The sequence below is a fragment of the Rhinopithecus roxellana genome, chromosome 4 (assembly GCF_007565055.1).
Source record: "Rhinopithecus roxellana isolate Shanxi Qingling chromosome 4, ASM756505v1, whole genome shotgun sequence".
NCBI lineage: Eukaryota > Metazoa > Chordata > Mammalia > Primates > Cercopithecidae > Rhinopithecus > Rhinopithecus roxellana.
The window spans coordinates 57,987,856-58,008,861 of NC_044552.1; the positions used below are offsets into that span (position 1 = coordinate 57,987,856).

The window sequence follows — 21,006 nt, forward strand, 5'->3', positions numbered from 1 at the left end:
ATAGACTCTGCTTTTACCTCCCAGATAATTTTGACCATGGGAGAGGAGTCAGAGGATCTAGTCATTTCAACATATACACATACTTATACATTAGAATACAGAACTATATATACACACGTGTGCCTATATATATATATACACACACGCATATATATACACTTACACATATACTTACATACACACATACACATAAAAATTGTGATCAGCATGTCTATTACAGGACTCCAAAGCCCAATTGGATCATTTAGATTCTCACATATTCTTTCAAGCAATGGTTGTGAATGTGTGTGGGAGTACACTACTGGAGTGGATGGCGTGAGAAGGATGTAATAATAACCAAACATAGGCACTAAGGAGGCTGGGAGTTGGGGAAAGAGGCAAAGTTAGCATCTAAACCTCAGGAAGCACAGGGTCTGGAAAATGATTCTGGATACAAGGCTCTCAGCAGCAAGAGTTAACCCATGAGTACACATAGGTAATTGGTTGGTAAAAATAACACATTTTACCACTTTTGAAATAATTCTCTTTCAGAGTAAAAAAAGTGCCATTTATTTTTTTCTTTTCCTACAATTCCTAGCAGTGTTCTCTTAATACAAAAATATGAAATGAATTAATCACTGCTCTAATAGAGGGAAACTTCTTGAATTCATATGCAATTGGACAAGTCATTAAATACCTATGGCTATGTACAAAACAAAGTTTAAATATTAGACTGCTTCCCCCACCATCCCCACTATTTTATAATCGTTTTTTTTCAAACCTCTTCTCTTCTACCATAAGCCAATAAATTACAGCTCTGGAGGCTCTGTAAAACTTATCTTGGCTTTCTTTCCAATGATATCCTTATGCTGGATTGTACATTTATATACTGTTTTAAAATTTTTGGTAAAGGGTTTAAAAAATCCTAATAAATACCTGATAGGGCTTCTATAATATTACTAAGTCATGTCAACATCTAGCACAGTAAGTATATTTTGCAAGAAGGTAACAAATGTAAAAATCACCAGTGACACTGAACTTTATATTTAATAATTACAGTCAGAATGTTTTGGTAGATTTTATTCACACAAATTTTTAAAATCATGAACAAAGTCATTAATTCTGAATTCAAATGAGAAGTCAAAAATATTTTAATTTAAATTAAGGCACTACATAACACATTTCTTTAAAGCACACTCATGTTATTTTATTTACACACTATTTTAAGAATTCACAATAAATACACATTTTCCATCTCCTCCTTGTCCTTCATTTATAACTTTACGTGTTAACAAGGAAGTAAAACCCTCCAAATAAAAGGAATTAAATGCAATCATCCATAAAGCTTATCAGATACAGGCACAAGAAGGAGACACCCAAGAACAATGTAAAAACATTTTAATCCTTTAATGTTCCAAGAATTCTATAAATTCTTAAGCCAAACCTAATGGAATAATAATACAAAACCTATAGACAAACATTGAAAGTTTTTTTCTATTGCTATTTACCAGAAGAACTGCATATAAATAGCAGCAGAACTGTCCCTATGTTATACATGAATGTACTTATTCTGAATTCACTGACTGAATTAAAAACACTTAATCAAAACCTTTCCTATTACCTTGGGGTATTGTTTTCATAAACAATTAAATGTTTCCTGGAGCCAAATACTTTCTACTACCCAGAAAATAGAGCAGTATATTAGTTATTTAACAAAATACACACCAAAACCTTAATGTAAAAGGCTAGTTTTACTATAAGATTTTCTCAGTGTACTAAAGGAGTCAATGGCTTTAACAGTGATAATTTTTTTAAAGATACAAATGAATCAACACATAGTTCAATATATATGTTTTATTAAATAAATACTATTCTTCTTGTCCCATCAACATATACTTTTTAAATTTTTGCTTAATTTACAAGTCAGGTTAATATTTTGAGAATGCAAGGAAAGACAAATATGTAAATGTCTTGTTGAAAGGGTTAAGATACTGACAGGACATCCCTTCCTATTCCATCCTATATAAAATCCACTCATGAGTTGGATGCCAAGTATAGATTTCTGAAACTCATAACCACCAATCACGCTAATGCAATCATTAAAACTCACACCACTGCAAGGACCAAGTATAAAATATTCTGCTACTATTTTAGATACTTCAAAAACATCTACTTCTTTAAATGAAAAGCTTTAAATGTGTCAATGCTATTCGCTTTTTAATGGAAATTAAAGTAGAACTTTTCTATTATTCTGTTTAGATCAACTGTTAATATTAACCTTTAGGATTACTGTTTTATGTGAAAAAAATTGGAAATTTTTTTAAAGCAAAATTAGTACTATTGGTTTTTATTTCATTTATTTTACTGTTCTTAATACAGTCAATTTATGACCAACAGCATGGATTATTTATACAGGGTTTGAAAATGCCTCTCAACAACCCCAAATACAACAGGCAGCAAATACCAGACTCAAGAAATTAGCAGTGACTCAATAGGATGCATTGTATGTTTGATGACTGGCACCATTGTTCTTCTTTACCATCATAGATAATCAACATTTAACTGGGCTGCATATTTATTACACTTTTATATTTGTAAAACAGTTACCAAGTTTATTTTATATTGTCAAAACTTTACAGATCATACTATTAACTGCTTATCTCATGTACTGATGAATGGTTCTTGAGCCCAATTCTTCCCCTATTAAATATAATCTAGTCTGTACAACCTAGTTTCTTCATATTAATTTTGATTACTAGAAGGTACCAGCTAGCAAAAGCAGGATGACAGTTCTTCACAATAAACCCTTGGCTCTGAACAAACGTTAAACAGAGGGATTATTTCTGTGATGCAAATACTGGAGAAAAAAGTGGAGGTAGCACTAAGGCTATTCTGCCACTTAACATATGAATGGTGTGAAAGACCAAAAGATACTAAATTCTGTTTAAAATTTCTTAACTATTCTATAGCCTAAAACATAAGATAAATATAAAAATCTCCATTCCTCATTCTGTCCCAGTCAAATTGACATTTGTATTTGGGTCATAAATTTTTCTGCAGCATTTGGATACCACAGGTTACAACAAACATGAGAGAGTTAAAAGATAAAAGTTAATGAAATTAAGTTATGATTTTTAACTTGTGAGTTAGGAGAAAGTAAACAAATATGAAGTGCAAAAATAACCTTTCCTGAGATCTGTGTGTTTCAGGAATGTGGAAGCCTGGCCACAGTCCATCTCTGACCTCCTTCTATAGTAAGTCACATAATGTCCACACAACTACACACAAACACACTTGCACAGGCACACGCGAACAACCAAGTAATTTACATAAAGGCATTAAGCATAGATAGAGAGAAAAGCACTTGTCTCTCTTTTCTTCTGAATTTCTTATTAACAAAAATCTTCAAGATATAACCTTTAAGACTAACAGCTTAAGACGTAATGGTGACAACTCAGGCTTTTATCAAATGGTCTCAATTGTTTTTTTTAAATAGGTTTCCTTAAAATATTTCTTCATTTGCTATATCTTTTTTGTCTGCTCCAACTTTATTAACCAACACAGAGCATTTCCTACCTCAAGAGGGTACTTGAAATACAAACTAATTAAAGGTAAATATAAAAATATAGGAAACTTTTCCTCCCTAATATACAAAATTCACAAATTGCATAAAGATTTCTATTGTTTTCTTTACAAATATATAAATTTATTAGAAAAACATGCCTACTAAATTTTGGTATATTTTCATTTAAAGATGTATCACATCTTCATTGCAAAATAAAAGCAGAGGAAGTATTTTTCTCAAGCCATTTTTAGTATTTCTAGTTAGGGTTGATGTTACCTAATGATTTCCTACTAGAAGATGTGACCTAATGATTTACTAACAATGTTACTATGGTCAGGGTTATCTTATTAGCAAATGCACCAAAACAAAACACAAGGAAAACAATAGAATGATTTTAACATGCTTAGTCTACGTTCTTTGTCTTTCAAAGTATTCTTTTTCATAGTTACAACACTATTCTTTGGATGTATTCTGAGTTTTGTGATTAATCAAAGACACTTTGTATAAGCCCTAACACTTGTCACCCAATTAAAGGATCATCATCATCATCTTGTAGCTGAAGTCGAGAAAATGGACGAGGTACAGAAAGTCTATTCTGCATGATTATTATGAGGCATGTTAGTGTGGTTAACACCAAGAGTGAACCGATAACAATCGCGATGGCTTCTGGGAGATTAATGCACCACTGGTCAACTAACAAGCACTTAGTATGACCAAAAGTCCCATTATTGGGATGCGGTTTTAATCCCAGGATGTGGCACATCATTGGATAAATATCTACAATGTTAATTGTGCTATGCTTGTAGCCTTTGTGAAATGCAGGTCCGTGGGCAGCTAGAAATGGATGCATACTAGGCAAAGAATTATCATAACCATGGTCACCTACTGAAAAAGAACAAAACAACATCAGTAAATAAGATCAGACTTTTTAGGAAAAAATAACTTGTTTCTAGTATATACACATTCAATTCTTTCAGAAAGGGACCAGAAATAAAAATTTCTATTTCTTCAGCTCAGCTATGTTCCCTATTTCCCTCTCTCTTTCTCAAATACACACACACAAACACACACACATGCCCCTTTTCCCAATTGGTCATCCTTAGACTTTACCACCACTTCTCAACCTGATGTACTTATCTTTCAGCCCTACTACCACTTACTTCACCTGGCAATCTCAGCACTGTTTGCAAAAGCTCGCTGCAAACAGTACTAGTTATAAAGACAGTGGTCAGGCTGAAGGTTCTGTGTAACTGGGAAGAGCAGAAGTGAGTAACGCCGGCAAATGGAGAAAAAGAAAATCTGCAGCCTAACCTATCTCAATTGTTACAGGAAGGATCTTGCATTGAATGTGTTGTCTAATCTGGTGACTCCATCCCAGTAAAAGTTAGACTTAAAGAAAAGTGTATGATAGTCCCTAATACCACTCCAATAATAAATTCCCAATTTTTAGCTTTAACAAATGTTGCCATTTAACGTACACCAGCTGTATTTAATAAGCTCCCACTTTCATATTACATACGGGTGACTGAGTGATGAGTATATTGATATTTGTTATATTATTCTTTGGTGGTATGTTTGAAATATTTTATTATAAAAAAAATGACAAAAACCAGAATATAAAGATTTCAATATTAAAACATACACACACACACACACACACACACACATATATGAAAAAAGATTGGATGGGGGGAAATGCCCACAATTAACATTTGCCTATAAATCTGTACTGAGGGATTATGGATAGTTTTTGTTCTCTTTCCTATGCTTTTCTATACTTGCAGTTTTCAACAACGAATATGCAACATAACATTGATGTAAATAATATACAAACTTCATTGACCCTGAGTCTATCCTATGCTTGCCTGATACTTCTAAATTGCTATATATCAGAGAACTGCAAACTACAGCCCATAGCGAAGGTCAGCCCTCCATCCTTTTTGTAACCAGAGTTTCACTGAAACACACCACTTCAGTTTGTTTACAGGTTGTCTATGGCTGCTTTCACACAATAAAGGCAGAGTTGAGTAGCTGAGACAGAGACCAGCTGGCCCACAAAGCCTAAAGTATTTTCTATGTGGCCCTTTACTAAAAAAGTTTGCTGACCCCTACTATAGGCCACAAAATTAGATGTTAAAAAAAGCATTTGAATTGAATATGAAATATGGATAAATAACCTTCAGTTTGAGGCAAGAACTGTAACCCTCCCCTATACATTTTCTCTCCTATACATTTTTAAGGAGAGATTTTGATGTATCTGTTTTGTTCACTTGGTGGATTTTTTTGTCTGGTTACTTTCTGGTTCTTGCCCAGTGTTCTAAATAGCTGTAGCATTCAGGTAAATGATTTTGTCACTGGGGAAGATTTAGGATTACTCAGACAAATTTTTTTTAACACACACAAGAACAAGGATTAGCTAATCTCTCCCCTTTTACTGTCTTTTTACTTCTCTCTTTTATTTTGTATTAATCAAGAGAATGAATCTTGAAAAGTACTGACAGTAATTGCAGTTTTGGAAAGAAAGTAGGACTATGCCTTCACTCTTAAATCTACTTTCTAATTTAAAGGTGAAATTGTGATTACTGTAAATTGCTATGAAATGAAAACCTGGGAATTATCTGGTTGAAAATTGAACTAATTCTTCTGTGTGAACTTCTTTAAATCGAAGTACCCTCTTAACACAACATTATCACAAGGCATGATTTGTTCCTACGACACAACAGAAATATCTCAACTAAATACTTACATTTTTGTGATGATTCATTTAGCACAATTGTCCAGCCTTCATTTGCAACCAAAATAATGGGCTGAATCCGATCATTATGTTGGTAATAGAATCTGTTAGGAATGTCTTCTTTGAGATAAACATTCATATAAGAGCTACAGTTTTTCAGTTTGTTGTAAACCTCTGTTCTATCTGAGAAAAAAAGGAAACAGCAAAGGAAACAAATTATGATTGATAAGAAAAAATATGTCTAACTAGAATAACTGGAAGTAAATTATAGATAACGTCATCTATTAAATCACTTCTTAAAAAAACAGAGCAATAATAATGTGACAGTGTTGGGGACTGATACACACAAACACATACCTTTCTCAAACATTAACAAATCTGTTTCACTTTGTGGATTACCGTGGTGGACTTTTATAGAAAGGGGACATTTTTCAGGTGTATCTTCCTAAGTAAACATAAACTAATTACATGTTACTACTAACTACTAATTCTGTGATCAGTAGAAGAAAGGTACCTCACACTATCACCACTAAACATCACACACTAAAATCTAAGATGTTGAAGGATAAAAATTTCCTTTTTCCATTAGTGCAAATAATTAGATATATCAAAAGCAAAGAAATACTCACTTTGAAACTAAACCATAACCCATATAACTAAACCATAAGCCAACTGCTCTAAACTTGTAAATAAGAGGAATAAAGCATATAATCCCACTCTGAGTATATGGTTCTAAACTACAAAAAGCCAGAGCTTCATTCTTTTATACAACCCACCCCCCCTCAATCAATTGCCCCATTCAAATAATAGTATCCCTCAGCTGAATGTTTACTTACTTATTTTGGGAAGTATTGCAGCAACTGGGCTCAAATCTATAAGAGTGTAGTATGAATGATCGATGCAGACATCCAAGTTTATCAGTCTATCCTGAGAACACTGGGTCATCCCATGATCACTTGTAATGATCACATTAAGATTTTCCCACAGCCCTAACATCTTGAGTTTTTGGACTAAGTCACCGATAAGATCATCTATTTTTTTCAACACTCTGCTCATGTTTTCTTTATCTTCAGGTCCATACTTGTGGCCACTTGCATCTGGTTCTTCCCAATAGAGTGTTGCAAAGGTGACTGGTGGGTTCGAATTGTTTAGCCACATAGTAATATTATTTAGTCTTTCCTCAAATGACACTGAGGAGTTGTAATTCATAAAATAGGAAGAGGTGGTATTGTGAATGGGTACATCAGTACCAGGCCACATAGCAGCAGCACTTGATCTGTTTTCCTGAAGCTGATTGGTCACCCAAATAGGTACGGCCTCATTCCACCAAAAAGGATCCTTGTCATTAGAGTCAGAAAAATGTTTCTTTGTGACTGCATCATACATGGAATTAGCCACAATGCCATGGCTTTCTTCATACAAGCCTGTCACAATACTGTAGTGGTTTGGAAATGTTTTTGTGATAAAAACATTTTTAACATGCTCTACCAAGACACCTTCTTTGATAAAATTCTGGAGATGAGGAAATTCATAGTTCTTCAGATAATCAGCTCTGAATCCATCAAAGGATACTAGTAGTAACTTAGGTGGCAAACTAGAGGAAGAGTCACTTCTACAACCAGTAATAAGTCCAGAAAACAAAAGTATTACTAATAACTTCATAATGAACACGTTGAAAGACAGCAATCAGGGTTCCTAAAATGTAAAAACACAATTCATAAGTAGCAATGCTATTTCATTTGGGTTAAGTTTTAGAATTTTAGCCCACAGGAGGAGAGAACCAATATTTATATGCCAGCTTTACCTATATTAACTTAAATAATGCCATTTATTTAAAAATAAAGCTAAACTTGGAAAAAATAAATATTGTCTTGTCCAGTTTCCTGTTTATATATATGCCCTACTCTATCCTTTATATGGACCATTTTTATACTCCACATCAATACTCCTCCTAGGCTGTCATGTGCATTTGCTGCATTAGAAATTCTTCTAAAGGCTTAATAAAAATAGATGCAGACACTAAAATGATTCTTTTATATAACATAAAGTTAATGCCAAGCTTTCAGAGGCTCCAGAGATGATGATTACTTTTCCGGTTTAATAAACTGTACTTTATAGTTTCTTTAACCCACAGAAATAATTGGTGGAAATTCTACCATATTGGCTTATTGCCAGTTCTGTGGAAAACATTGCTATAAAAAAGGGGGGGATAAGAAATAAATGCTATTGAGAAAAAAGCCCCCCCCATCAGTCTTTACGTGTCCCAATAGTCACATGAAGTTGATTAACAAACATACAAAGCCTACAGGGACATGGATGCTCCAGTAACTTATGAGGAAATCCAATAGCTATTGAAATGAATTTTATTACCAGGTCCCTCTTAAACTTTCTTTTTGTGATCAACAACTATTTTCACTAATAGTTTCCCTAGGCTTAAAGCTATCTCTGATTCTTTGTTCTTTTTTTAAAAGCAATTCACTGATGACAAAAACAGCTTTTCCCTAATAAATCTCCCTGCCTTCGGTCTCTATCTTCTTTGGCCTCTAAGAAAATAGGACATGTGATTTAGGCAGAATGATTCATTTTAGATGGACAGGATGCCTCTTCCATTGTAACAAGAGAGAAGGAGCAAAGGTAGGGGAGTTGACAGGTTTGAGGGCTAGAGGTGAAGAGAGTTGGGTCTCAGGGGTAGGGTCAATTATTGAGAGGGAGTAGAGTGGTAAAAGGTTCAGAGGTTTGAGGAACAGAAAAAATATCTCAAATAGTTAATGTGGAGGATGGGAGAAAGTGTGAGGAAACAGTAGAACTGGAGTCAATGTTGACAGCTGTCATGAATTTTCATAGTGACATGGTTGACTGGTTTTCTCTAGCAACTCAGTAAACCTGGCACAGGCATGAACAAAACAGGCAGCTGATCCTCCCTGGATTTGAGATTCTGCCAGAAACTGAAGGAAGACAAAGGGAGTTGAAGATGCTAACTAAAGAGCAGGTGAAATTTGGGCTGCAGCATCTAAGCTGAAACTGACAGATGTGAGAAGCAGAGAAGTTTTTCAACTAGAGGTTCTGGTGAAGTCAAAGAACTAATTAAGATTAGTTAAGAGTAACTTTCAGTGAAAGTTACACAGATCTGGGATTGCAGTTATAATGCAACAAGTGAATGCATTATTTCAGATTAAGAAGATCCTGAACATGGTAATGGGTATGCATGTTGAGGTCCCAGGTATGAAGAGCAGCAAGTTAACTAATATGATTATGAAGTTCAGGAGTCATGTATTGTGTATTCTCTCAAGTAGACTGGAAATACTTTCTCTCTTTCTTTCAAACATGCCACCTGGAGGATCTGTGTACTTGTGGTCAAATACTTACTGACAGAGGCTGTGATCCTCTTAAAAACTGACTTAAAATTAGAAAGACCAAAGGCACAGAATCTGATTTATGAGGATCTTGGGGTCTAGAAAATCTCTACTGTTTCAATCTGAGACAGGTTGCCTTCTGAATATGGTGCATGGAACATTTGTTCCTGGTGCTCCCCAATAACCAAAAACAATGCAGAGTAACAAAACCACCTCTCCAAAGGACAGAGTAACAAATCTAATAAGGGGTAGAGGAGGCATATGGGTATTTCCACAGACACAGCCCTAGTCATATCTCAGCAATTTCAGCTATCAAGAAACTAGACAATGGTATTTCCCCTTTCATTCAGTATTTTATGCACCCAACACAGTGTTTATGTGTGACTTAACTCCTCCCTCAGAGAGTTTTAACTGGGTTCAATCAGATGACAATGTCATGTGGGTTGCTACAATTTTAGAACTTGTGTCAAGGGCATGCAGGTCTCCATGAAAGCTTGGATTGAGTAGATTCCCTGGTTTCTCTGAGTATAGTTCCCCATATCCAAATATTTCTTTCCAACAACAGAGACTTTTAAATCAGCAAATAGGTGGCACAGTATCTTCTCTCAGGGAAAACATACTCATAAATTTACTTTTTGAAAAACACTATTTACTTCTCTGGCTCTTTCCCTGTGTAACTATTTTATATTCCCAACCATCCCTATCCCATCGCACAGCTGTTCTGCTGCCAAATCCAATCTGATATGTGTCAGATGGAATGCATTCTCTATACCTCCACATCTTTTCCCCCTTCCTTAGTTACCAATCCTTTAAAATAGCTTCACCATTCTCTAGTCACAAAGAGATCCCCTGAGTATATGATCAGTTGCCAGTCTAGTCAATTCTATCTTCACATCATCTAATACAGCACATCAGACATAAGAATCACTGAAGGAAGCTTGTTAAAAGTGCAGCTGTCAAATCACTATAACTAGGAGATTCTGATTCAGTCAGCCACAGTAGAGGCCAGAAACCTGCATTTGAAACAAACATTTTTAACAGCTACCCACTCATCCATCTCTACTACTGCTATATTTCTTTAGACCTCAATATCTCTTGTCCAGAGCACTTTTGTCTCTTAATTCACCTTTCTACCTCAACCACCTTCCACTTTCTCACCTCGCATCTACTGCCAACTCAGTTTCCCTGGGCACAGCTCTGTTCATGTTCCCTTAATTAAAAATACATTCAAAAGATCCCCCTGCCTATACAAAAAGCCCAAATGCCTGAGTGTCACATTCAAGTCCCTCCAATATCCAGACCCAACTTGCATGCAAATTACTGTGAAATAAATACAGAAATAACTGCCAACTTGAATTTCCATCCACCATATTTCATTGTCACGATCTTTCTGAAATGTATTACAACATGTAAAGTATAATCATCATTCATCTTGGTGGTCTATAATAGCTCTTCAGTATTAGTTTGCATTTCCGGAATATCCTAAAATTAGTTCCTATATATGAAGGCTGGCTCAGCAGACACCTGGGTCATTTTGTAAAAAATCATTCAACAAATATCTACTATCACTAATTCCATAACACAAAAGTATATGTATGTGCCATGTATTAGGGAACAAAGAACTTATACTTTTCAAATATATAACAATCAAAGCAGGAGCATAAATAACAAAAATAATAAATCAGGCTGTCATCTGGAAAAAGAAAGACAGGCTTTACACTTTAATCAATTTTGTTCTACAACACCAAATAAGAGAATAGACTTAAATCAGCAAATAGGTGGCACAGTATCTTCTCACAGGGAAAAATCCCCATAAATTTATGAATACATATTTGTAACAGTGTGTTTGAGATTCATACACCATAATGTATTATTTTTAACGCTAAGCTGTTAGAGAAATTACTAAAAATGGAATATTGTAGTATGTCTAAAAATTTTCCAGTAGATTTACCTCTAAGAGCAGAGGGGTGCCAAGACAATTCAACAAATGGTACAGGGACAACTGGATATCCACATGCAAAAGAACAAATTGGAGCCCTGCCTCATACCATACACAAAAATTCATTCATAGATCACAGACCTTGGTTAAGAGCTAAAACTGTAAAACTCTTAAAAGAAAATGTAGGAGTAAATGTAGGAGTAACTTTTTGTAACCCTGGGTTCTTAGATACCACACCAAGAGCACAAGTGACCAAAAAAGAGAAATGAACTGGACTTCAAAATTAAAAAGTATCATGCTTTAAATGATATCATCAAGAAAGTGAAAAGGCAACACAGAGAATGCAAGAAAATATTTGCAAATCATATATCTGAAGAGATTTGTATCTAGACTATACAAAGAATTGCTACAACTCAATAATAAAAAGTCGGATAATCTAATTAAAAAATGAGCATGATCTGAAAAATATATTTCTCATATCTTTTATTGACAAATTAGCACATGAAAAGATGCTCAACAGCATTAGTCATCAGAGAAATGCAATCAAACCCACAATAAGATACCACTTCACACCCAGAAGGATGAGTAAATAAAAGAAATAACAAGTGTTGATAGAGAAAATGAAACTGTTATAAACTGCTACAGGAAATGTAAAATGGTACAGCCACTTTGGAAAATATTCTGGCAGTCTTCAAAGGGTTAAAAATAGGACTACCATATAACCCAGCAATTCTACTATTAGGCATGTGCCCAAGAGAAATGAAAACATATGTCCACGCAAAAACTTATACACAAATGTTCACAGCAGCATTATTTGTAAGACTCAAGAAGTAGAAACATCTCAACGTGCACTAACTTATGAATGGATAAATAAAATGTGATATATCCATATAATAAAATATTATTTGACAAAAAAAGGAAGGAAGTGCTGACACATTTTGCAACCTGGATAAATATGCTAAATGTAAGAACGCAGTCACAAAAAATCACTTACTGTATGATTCCATTTAGATAAAATGTCTAGAATCGGCAAATCTACAGAGACTAAAAGTAACTACAGTAACTATCTAGGGCTAGGGGTTGGGGGGGAAATGGGTAGTAAATGCCAGTAGGTATAAAGTTGATTTTGGGGGTTATGAAAATGTTTTCAAATTGATTGTGATGACAGTTGCACAATTCCATAAAGCTGTACTCTTTAAATGAGTGAATTGAATGGTATGTGATTTATATCTCAATAAAACTGTTATTTTTTTTAAAAGAGCAGAGGGAAGTGAAATTGTAATCTTAAATGTCCCGCCACAAAACAGGAAACATCTTTCATCTCATTTTACCTCAAAAAAAAGTGAATTTTATACTCCGTAATACAGACTTGAGTGTTTTAATGTGAAAGCTTTATACCACTTCCCATGTGCAAAACAGACCAAAAACCTGTGTCCCTCCTACCCTATGAAATACTAATCAAAATGCTTCTTCCTCAAATCTTGAGTTAAAAGGATGCTCCAGGAACACATGCTGTTAATCCTGTGGCTCAGTAATCCCTCAGCACACTGCTGGCATCCAAGCGTCCCAGTCCTTGTTCTCAGGATTAGGATTATAGACAAAGTGCAAAGACTATAGACTGAAGTCAGAAGGGTCCCAGAACCTGAGCTCACAACTAGTAGATGGGTGATCTTGGGTAGATCAAACTTTTTCTGGCTTCCGTTTCCTTGTGTGTAAAATGGGGATGTGTAAAGGTTACAGAATAGGCCCTCAAAATTAGTTTCCCTTTATCATTCTAGTTACAAAGCTGTTGGGGGGGGAAAAAAAAACCAAGTCTGTACTATGACAGGCAGAATATTATTGTGAAACTATAAAATACACTAGGAAAAATTTAGTCTCATCTCCTCGCATATGATGACCTTTCATATGACTTTGTATATGATGAAGCTAAAGTCCAGTGATTGGCTGGGCTCAGAAAGCAATGTTGCTTTACTGTGTTCTTACTAATTTCATGTCCTCAATAAGTTTACAAGTCCAGTAATAGCAAGTTAACAAATCTGGTAATAATCTCCAAACTATTAACAGAACTCTTCTTTTATTAGCAGTGCTGGATCCATATCTACCACATTCTGTCTCATTCTAACGGAGTGTTAAGCTACAGACAAACCAACAATGAGAAGTTCTCAAGCAGTTTCCAAGGAATGAAAATAAAGTTTGCAGGGAATGAAACTGTTATATTACAAAATATTGAAAGAAATTCTGTAATTTTTCACACCCAAAAGATGTCAAAGAGAAGAAAAAGAGCGGACCTCTCTGGACTGCAACCAAATATCCCCAAAACAACTGGAAGTATGAGTTAGTCTTCAATTCAGGGAACAAACTACCTTCTAACTTCTCTGGGAAGACGTTCTTGCATGAATGGAATGCAGTCAACTCTCACTGGGGCATTCTTAGCCCATGTGAAGCCAAGAGAGGATAAACCATTACAGGATATGGTGAAAGATATTTGTCACCATTAGCATGCCATCTGCTCTGTAATACAATGAAACTCTCATACACCTTTAAAAACTTTATTCTATGTCTATAAATAAGACCGTTACTTTTAGATTATTATCAGTTACTTTCTTATAGTCAAAGGAAAAACATATACTCCCTAAAAAAATTCCTTGGTCTGGATTCTAAATTATTCTCCAATTCTGTAAAACACACAGAAATTTCTAGCATACACAAAATTTTCTAGCATCTTCAAAACACACGTATCTTACTTTCTACATAGTAAAATACCTCCCTTCATTACGCCTTGTAGTTTCATCAAAATTTATTCCATATTATATCCTGCAACTAATCTAAGTGGAGGTGGGGGGAAGATGTACAAGTGCTGCAGGCCTCTTAATTTCCTTAAAATAGCTTGAAACAATCTCGGGGGGGGTGGCGGGGGGAAGAAGAAATAAAAGATCTTAATACTGAAACCAGTAGCTGATATTTCACAGTAGTTGGCAAATCTTCCCTTCAGACTTGGGTCCACCAGATTGCCTGATTAAGCAAAGCCCTTCTGGAATCAGATCTGGTGTAAAGCTGAATCCGCCTGTCACTAGTTGTACAGTCTTGGTTGGACGCGTCCCTTCACTTCTCTGAGCCTAACTTTCGTCATCTGTAAAATGGGAATGCTATGATCTCATAGGGTGGTTGTGACAAGAAAAGGAAGCATTGTTTTTAGTCCTTACGTGCTTTTAATCCAGCCCTTTAAAAAGGCACTTAAATGTACCTTTTATTGTTTGGTTGGCTTGTTTTCTAGGAAATTAGTTCTTAAATATATCTATAATTAACATAAACTCTAATCTAATATTCCCCAGACAGACGGATGTCGATGCCATGGGTGGTTCTCCTTCAAAACCAAAAGCTTGGCGACCCCTCCCCAGCTCCCCTCATTTTCACCCCAGACCCACCTTAGGTTCCTCCACTACCGTTCAGCTGACTTCCCTCCCTTCACACTTACCACCACAGGTTTCCTTCCCCAGTTCCACAACCACCTGCTAAATTTTCTTTCCTCTTCCCTTACTGGCCTCCGCCTCGGCCCGCCACCTCCCTGGCTCTTTCAGTCTCTTCGTGGACGTCCCCGCCGCGCCCCAGGGGACGTGCGTGTAGTGGGGGAGAATGGGTCAGAGGGTATCGTCTCACCATCTCTATTTTCAAAGCCCCTCGTGGACTGGGGAGGGGGTGACATTGCCCCACAGAACGCCGAGCGCGCGAGGCGCGTACTCACCAGCCGCCGCCGCCGCTTCTTTCCAACGCGCGGAACTCAGCGCTCGCGGCACCTGGCACTCGTGGGAAGTTGCGGGGAAGGGGGACCTGAAGGAAGAGGGGCGAGGCCGAGCTCTTCCTGAGGCGCCTGCGCAGTGGCGGGCACCGCGCCGCGGGGCACAGCCCCAACCTCCCTATCTGCGCCGCTCGCGGCGCTCCGAATGTGCGCAGCTGCCAGGAGAGCGTCTACGGCACCAGCTCGGGACTGGCTGGGACAGGGCAGCAGAGTCTGAGACACGTCCTTGGATTGGATGCTAGAGCCAGAGTTGAATGTAACTTTCTTTCCGATTGGTTAGACAGGTTCTTGGAGGGGTCGAATTGGACCTAAGAGTAGAGAGGTTCATTACTCTCTCCCACCACGCCCTTTTCTTATCATCCTAGATCTGGATGCCTTTCAGGGAACCTGAAAACCAGCGAGTCCGGGAAAGGCCTCTGGCAATTCCCAAGCCGATGGCCTTCTGCCACTTAATGTGCACCTGGCAGCTTAGGTGACCGCGGAGAAAGCAACATTGGCTGCACCAACGTCCGGCACAAGTCTAGAGAGGCTTCAGCCAGATCCAGTGAGTTGGGATAAATGAAACGTGGATCTACCATAGAAGTCTGTCCGTCTTACTGGATAAGCGAGCACCTTTACAGGGGAAGTTGGGTAATAGTTTAGAAGTAAGGTTAAAAGCAGCACAGTTCCTGCGGCAGGGAACCAGTAATGAGTTAAGCTGAGAAATGGGTGCTTTGACAGACGCGTATGTGGGATTGTGCTCCTGCTTTTAATGGAAAGATTATTCAATAGAATAATGTAACTAAACTTTCCAACATAAAAAGCAAGTTACCAAACAGAAGTAGAATTATTCGCTAATAGTTGGGTTATCCAGGCACACTTGGCAATGAGAGAATAGCATCTTTTTTCTCTTTTAAATCTGTAGTGCCAAACAGAACTTGGTATAGAAGTACTTACTAAATCATTATTGAATTTAATGGAATATTTAAAGGTGCATCAGGTTCACTGTCCCCCGTGCTAAAATGCAGGCTCCAGGAGGTATTTTCTTTCTTGTTCACTACTGTATCTCCAGCTCAAATAAAAAGTACAAATAAATTAAGAATATTAATGACATGTGATATCCTCAAGTGTTAAGCATTTAATAGCTGTAAGTCCAGTACCTGGATTAGTAAACTGCAGTAGTGAACCTTAGATAAAAAATTCTGAAGTTGGTCCTCTTGGTCTGAACTTTACAGTATAGCTGTTACCAACAATCTGGAAGCAGCCATGGAGATGATCTGGCTATAGATGTATTCCGTTAGATTATTAGTTTGTGCCTAGATAAATTAATTCCAGTTTTAAGCCTCAGGTTGGCCTGTGCATTGGTGAATATGGGCATCTTAGATCCATGGGCTTTCAGAGCTGGAGGAGATGATAATGGGTATGTAGCTGAATCCCTAGAACCTGAAGACCCTAGAATCTGGTTTGAAGACTCACTCTGTCACTCACCAGCAGAGCAATCATGGGTCAGTGTCTCAACCTATTTGAGCTTTCATTTCCTTATCTGCAAAATGGGTCTTGTTACAATACCAACCTCTTACTATCAAATGAATGAGATAAAGCAAGTAAAGTATTCAGCACAGTATCTGACACATGTTGTGTTGGGGATTATTATCCTTATGACCAAAAAAATACCCCAATTTGAACAATAGTCAGGGTAAGGCCAAGTTTTGGGAGAATTTAGGTAATGTCCAATTACATAAAATTTAAGTTTAGCAGAACTTAAATTTTGTGGCATTTGGGGGTATTGTGCATATCGTGTTTGTTCATTCAGTAGGTGCATATGTGCTTAAAGGGTGGACAAAACTGTATGCCATCTAGGTCAGATGTGTGGTGAAGATAGCAGCTGGATGGGCATCAGGAGAGAAGAATTTTCTTTATCCACTGCTACTGCCTGTGTGGCTGGGTTAAATTAGGGCGTCTCATGCCCCCGGGGCTCTTGCTCTGTAAGATAAAGTGGTCAGGAACAGAGGGACAAAATAACACATAAAGACCTTTGGCTCTAAATTTTGTTATCATCTATGTATTTACTATTTCAACCACAACCAAAATCCTGTTATAGTAAGGATATTTATCATCTTGTGGAACAAGAAGTCCAGAGGTAAGGCAGACTTCAGGACTGGTTGAGTTAGCAACTCAGCGATATCATAATGTACTCAGTTCTTGGCAGCTTTACACTTGGCTTTTAACAGAGTTGCCTTCTGGTTCCTTTAGTGGGAAATATAACTACCAGCAGCAACAAGAACCATGTAATTCATTTTGAACTTCCACTGGGTGATAGAAATGACATCTAGATTTCTTCTGTCTCTTAGAAGTCTTCAGCAACCATCTCCTTCAATCACTTTGGACAGAACTGTGTCACGTATCCAAATCTAAGCCAGCAAAGAACATGGTTACCTGTAGACCAATGCAGTCCACATCTTAAACTGAGGTCTCGCCCAAACTTTGCTTTTTTTCTCAATGGAAATGAGGTGGAATGTGTGCTGGGAAGTCAGCCACAAAGTTCACTATAGTTTCATTGTAGGAATTTAATGATAATAAAAGAAAATATAATAGTAACATAAATTTCTTATTTACAATGTGATTTTTAGACATAAGCATTGTTTTATTTAGGTAGGCAAAATAATATTCATTTATAATGTTCTTTCAGCTCAGCTTTTGCAAAGGGAATTTTACATAAATTTTGGAAATACAGAGAGCCTTTAAACCCATTTTATGTATAATCATTGTTTTATTTAGGTACAAAATAATGTTCACTTATAATGTTCTTTCAGCTCAGCTTTTGCAAAGGGAATTTTACATAAAGTTTGGAAATATAGAGAGCCTTTAAACCCATTTTATGTTAGAGATTGAAATGAACTAGAGGCAATAGTCTAAACTTATTATTTACGAATGAATATACCCCACAGAGAAATGACTGAGCAAACATATAGTTAGATAGAAGAAATATATTCTAATGTCTGATAGCAGAGTAGGGAGACTATAGTTAAATGTATTTTATATTTCAAAGTAGCTAGAAGACAGGACTTGAAAGTTCCTATCGGCCAGGCGCAGTGGCTCAAGCCTGTAATCCCAGCACTTTGGGAGGCCAAGACGGGTGGATCACGAGGTCAGGAGATCGAGACCATCCTGGCTAACACGGTGAAACCCCGTCTCTACTAAAAAAATACAAAAACCTAGCCGGGCGAGGTGGCAGGCGCCTGTAGTCCCAGCTACTCCGGAGGCTGAGGCAGGAGAATGGCGTAAACCCGGGAGGCGGAGCTTGCAGGGAGCTGAGATCCGGCCACTGCACCACTGCACACCAGCCCAGGGCGACAGAGCGAGACTCCGTCTCAAAAAAAAAAAAAAGAAAGAAAGAAAGTTCCTATCACATAGAAATGATAAATACTTGAGGTAATGGATACCCTAAATACCCTGACTTGATTGCGAGACTCCGTCTCAAAAAAAAAAAAAAAAAAAAAAAAAAAAAAGAAAGAAAGAAAGTTCCTATCACATAGAAATGATAAATACTTGAGGTAATGGATACCCTAAATACCCTGACTTGATTGTTTCACATTCAATGCATGTAACAAAATATCACATCTGCCCTATAAATGTATTTAGAATTATTATTTATCAATAAAAAAATTCACAGAAACTAAGTACAACTAGAGTATTTGCCTTTATGGGGCAATGTCAGATTTAGAAGCAGCATGTCAAAGGCAGTTTCTTTTTCTCCCATGAACTACACTTAAGACTGAATATTTATTCATTAACACAAAATATTTTTAAAATCTTATCCTGTTTTCAAAATTAAAGACATAGCTCTCTATACAATTATTTCTCTTCTATACTCCTAATTGTGATATATATAACTCATTGCTGGCAGGAGTATGTCAGAAGTTAGAAGTTACAGGAAAAAGGTTTCAGAGCAAAAGCCACACCCTGCCCAAAGAAAAACAATTCCTGTCCACTGCTCAGTTCTAATTAAACAACGCAACTGAAACTAAATAACTGAATTTCAAGGAGAGTATTTAAGGTTCACTCTTTACTATAAATTAGATGTTAAAGTAATAATACAGATTTTATCTTAAATGTAACAGGGGAAAAGGACCTTATGAATCATTGCATTTTAGTGATTTTGAAAGTTCCTTTGGTGAAAACTTTTTACCTACTCCATTTTCAGTAAGATTATTTTGGAGTAATCTCAATCAAGTTAAGATTGTAAAATATTTTTAAGTGCTCCTTTAAAAAATGATTCTGTATTAACCACCATGAACTATTGTGTTAGACCCTTCACTCTGAAGGAATTTTTCCAAATATTTAATAAAGCTGTGAAAGAATCAGTATGAATTCTTTTGAGGCTTTCCCATGTGGAGAGCAATGTGCTCAATTTTTCAAAAGATACAAAAATAAGTAAGATTCATTCCCAGTCCTCAAGATGCTTCTAATCTAGGAAAGCGAATGGAGAGGACATTACTCTGTTGCTTTTGCCTGCCCAGCATTTATTCCTCCTCCTTCTGGCGATTCCTCCAGGAGACCAACCCACTTTCATTCTTTGACTGTGGGAGTCAGATGGGTCTGATCATAATTCCGCTCATCTGCAGGGCAGACTCCTAAGGTGCCAGCTATCTTGGTTTGTCCCGAATTCAAGAGGTTTTTTTAATCCTAAAATCAGAAAAGCAACAAGCAAATCGGGGTGAGTTGGTAACCCTAACCCTGACTCAAGCTTGGCCTTTTGGAGCCCATTTTAATCCATTAACTACATGAATTAGTTCAGTGATGGGGACATGCCTCAGACCAGGCCATAAAGACTCAATTCTGAAACTTTCGTTGAAACAATTGGGAAAGAGTCAGTGTTTCAGCAACAATTGCTAAATAGGTAGAGTATAAGCTTACCTATTTGGCAATTGTTGATACTCTATTTAGCAATCACTGGAGCTGCTGGTGGCCATCATTGTCACTGTAAAGGGAAAGTCTACCTGAGAATGAAGGCAACACAGAAGAAAGCACAGCCAAGAGCTGGAGTCCGACACGTGATGACATTGAGCACGTTCGTGCAAGTTTCCCTGAAGCTCCATCCTTGGACTTCTCACTTTACATGACTCAGTAAATTATCTTTTTGCTTAAACCAGTTTTAATTGGGTTTCTACTACTTGTGTCTAAATAAGGGCTCAGAAGAGGGACCATGTGTTTACACTATACCATCAAGTGAGGTAAATGCTATAAAAGAGTCCCAAAAGGAGAAGAGGTTAAACCATGCAGAAGTTAAATTCAGCTGCAAGAAGTCAGGAAATGGATTCAGGATGAGCTGGTGTTTGATTAATTCTTGCAGATTAGCCTGGTGTAAGTAGTTTCCTATGACTACTTTAACTAGCACAAACAGTGACTTGACCAACCCAAATTTCTTACTTGCAGTTCTGGAGGTCAGAAGTTGAGAATGGGTCAGCAGGGCTACATTCCTTCTGGAGATCTTGAAGAAAATTCATTTCCTTGCCTTTTCCAGCCTCTAGAGGCCACCTATATTCCTCGACCTGTGGCCTCATACTGTTATCTGCAAAGCATCTTCTAATCTCTCCCTCTCTGATTCTGACTCTCCTGCCTCCTCTTTCCCTGATAAGGACTCACATCGTGATTACACAT

At 36.9% G+C, this 21,006-nt stretch overlaps 1 protein-coding gene across 1 annotated transcript; it reads right to left on the minus strand.

Annotated features, from left to right (window-relative positions):
* Positions 1–1,007: 1,007 nt before the first annotated feature.
* Positions 1,008–15,563, minus strand: ENPP4 (ectonucleotide pyrophosphatase/phosphodiesterase 4). Its single transcript, XM_010353296.2, has 4 exons — positions 15,313–15,563; positions 7,115–7,973; positions 6,291–6,461; positions 1,008–4,429 (listed from the first exon to the last, which is right to left on the minus strand). Exons 2-4 carry the CDS (start codon positions 7,938–7,940, stop codon positions 4,065–4,067), a joined length of 1,362 nt encoding a protein of 453 aa, XP_010351598.1. The 5' UTR covers positions 7,941–7,973; positions 15,313–15,563; the 3' UTR covers positions 1,008–4,064.
* Between the last annotated feature and the right edge of the window lie 5,443 nt (positions 15,564–21,006).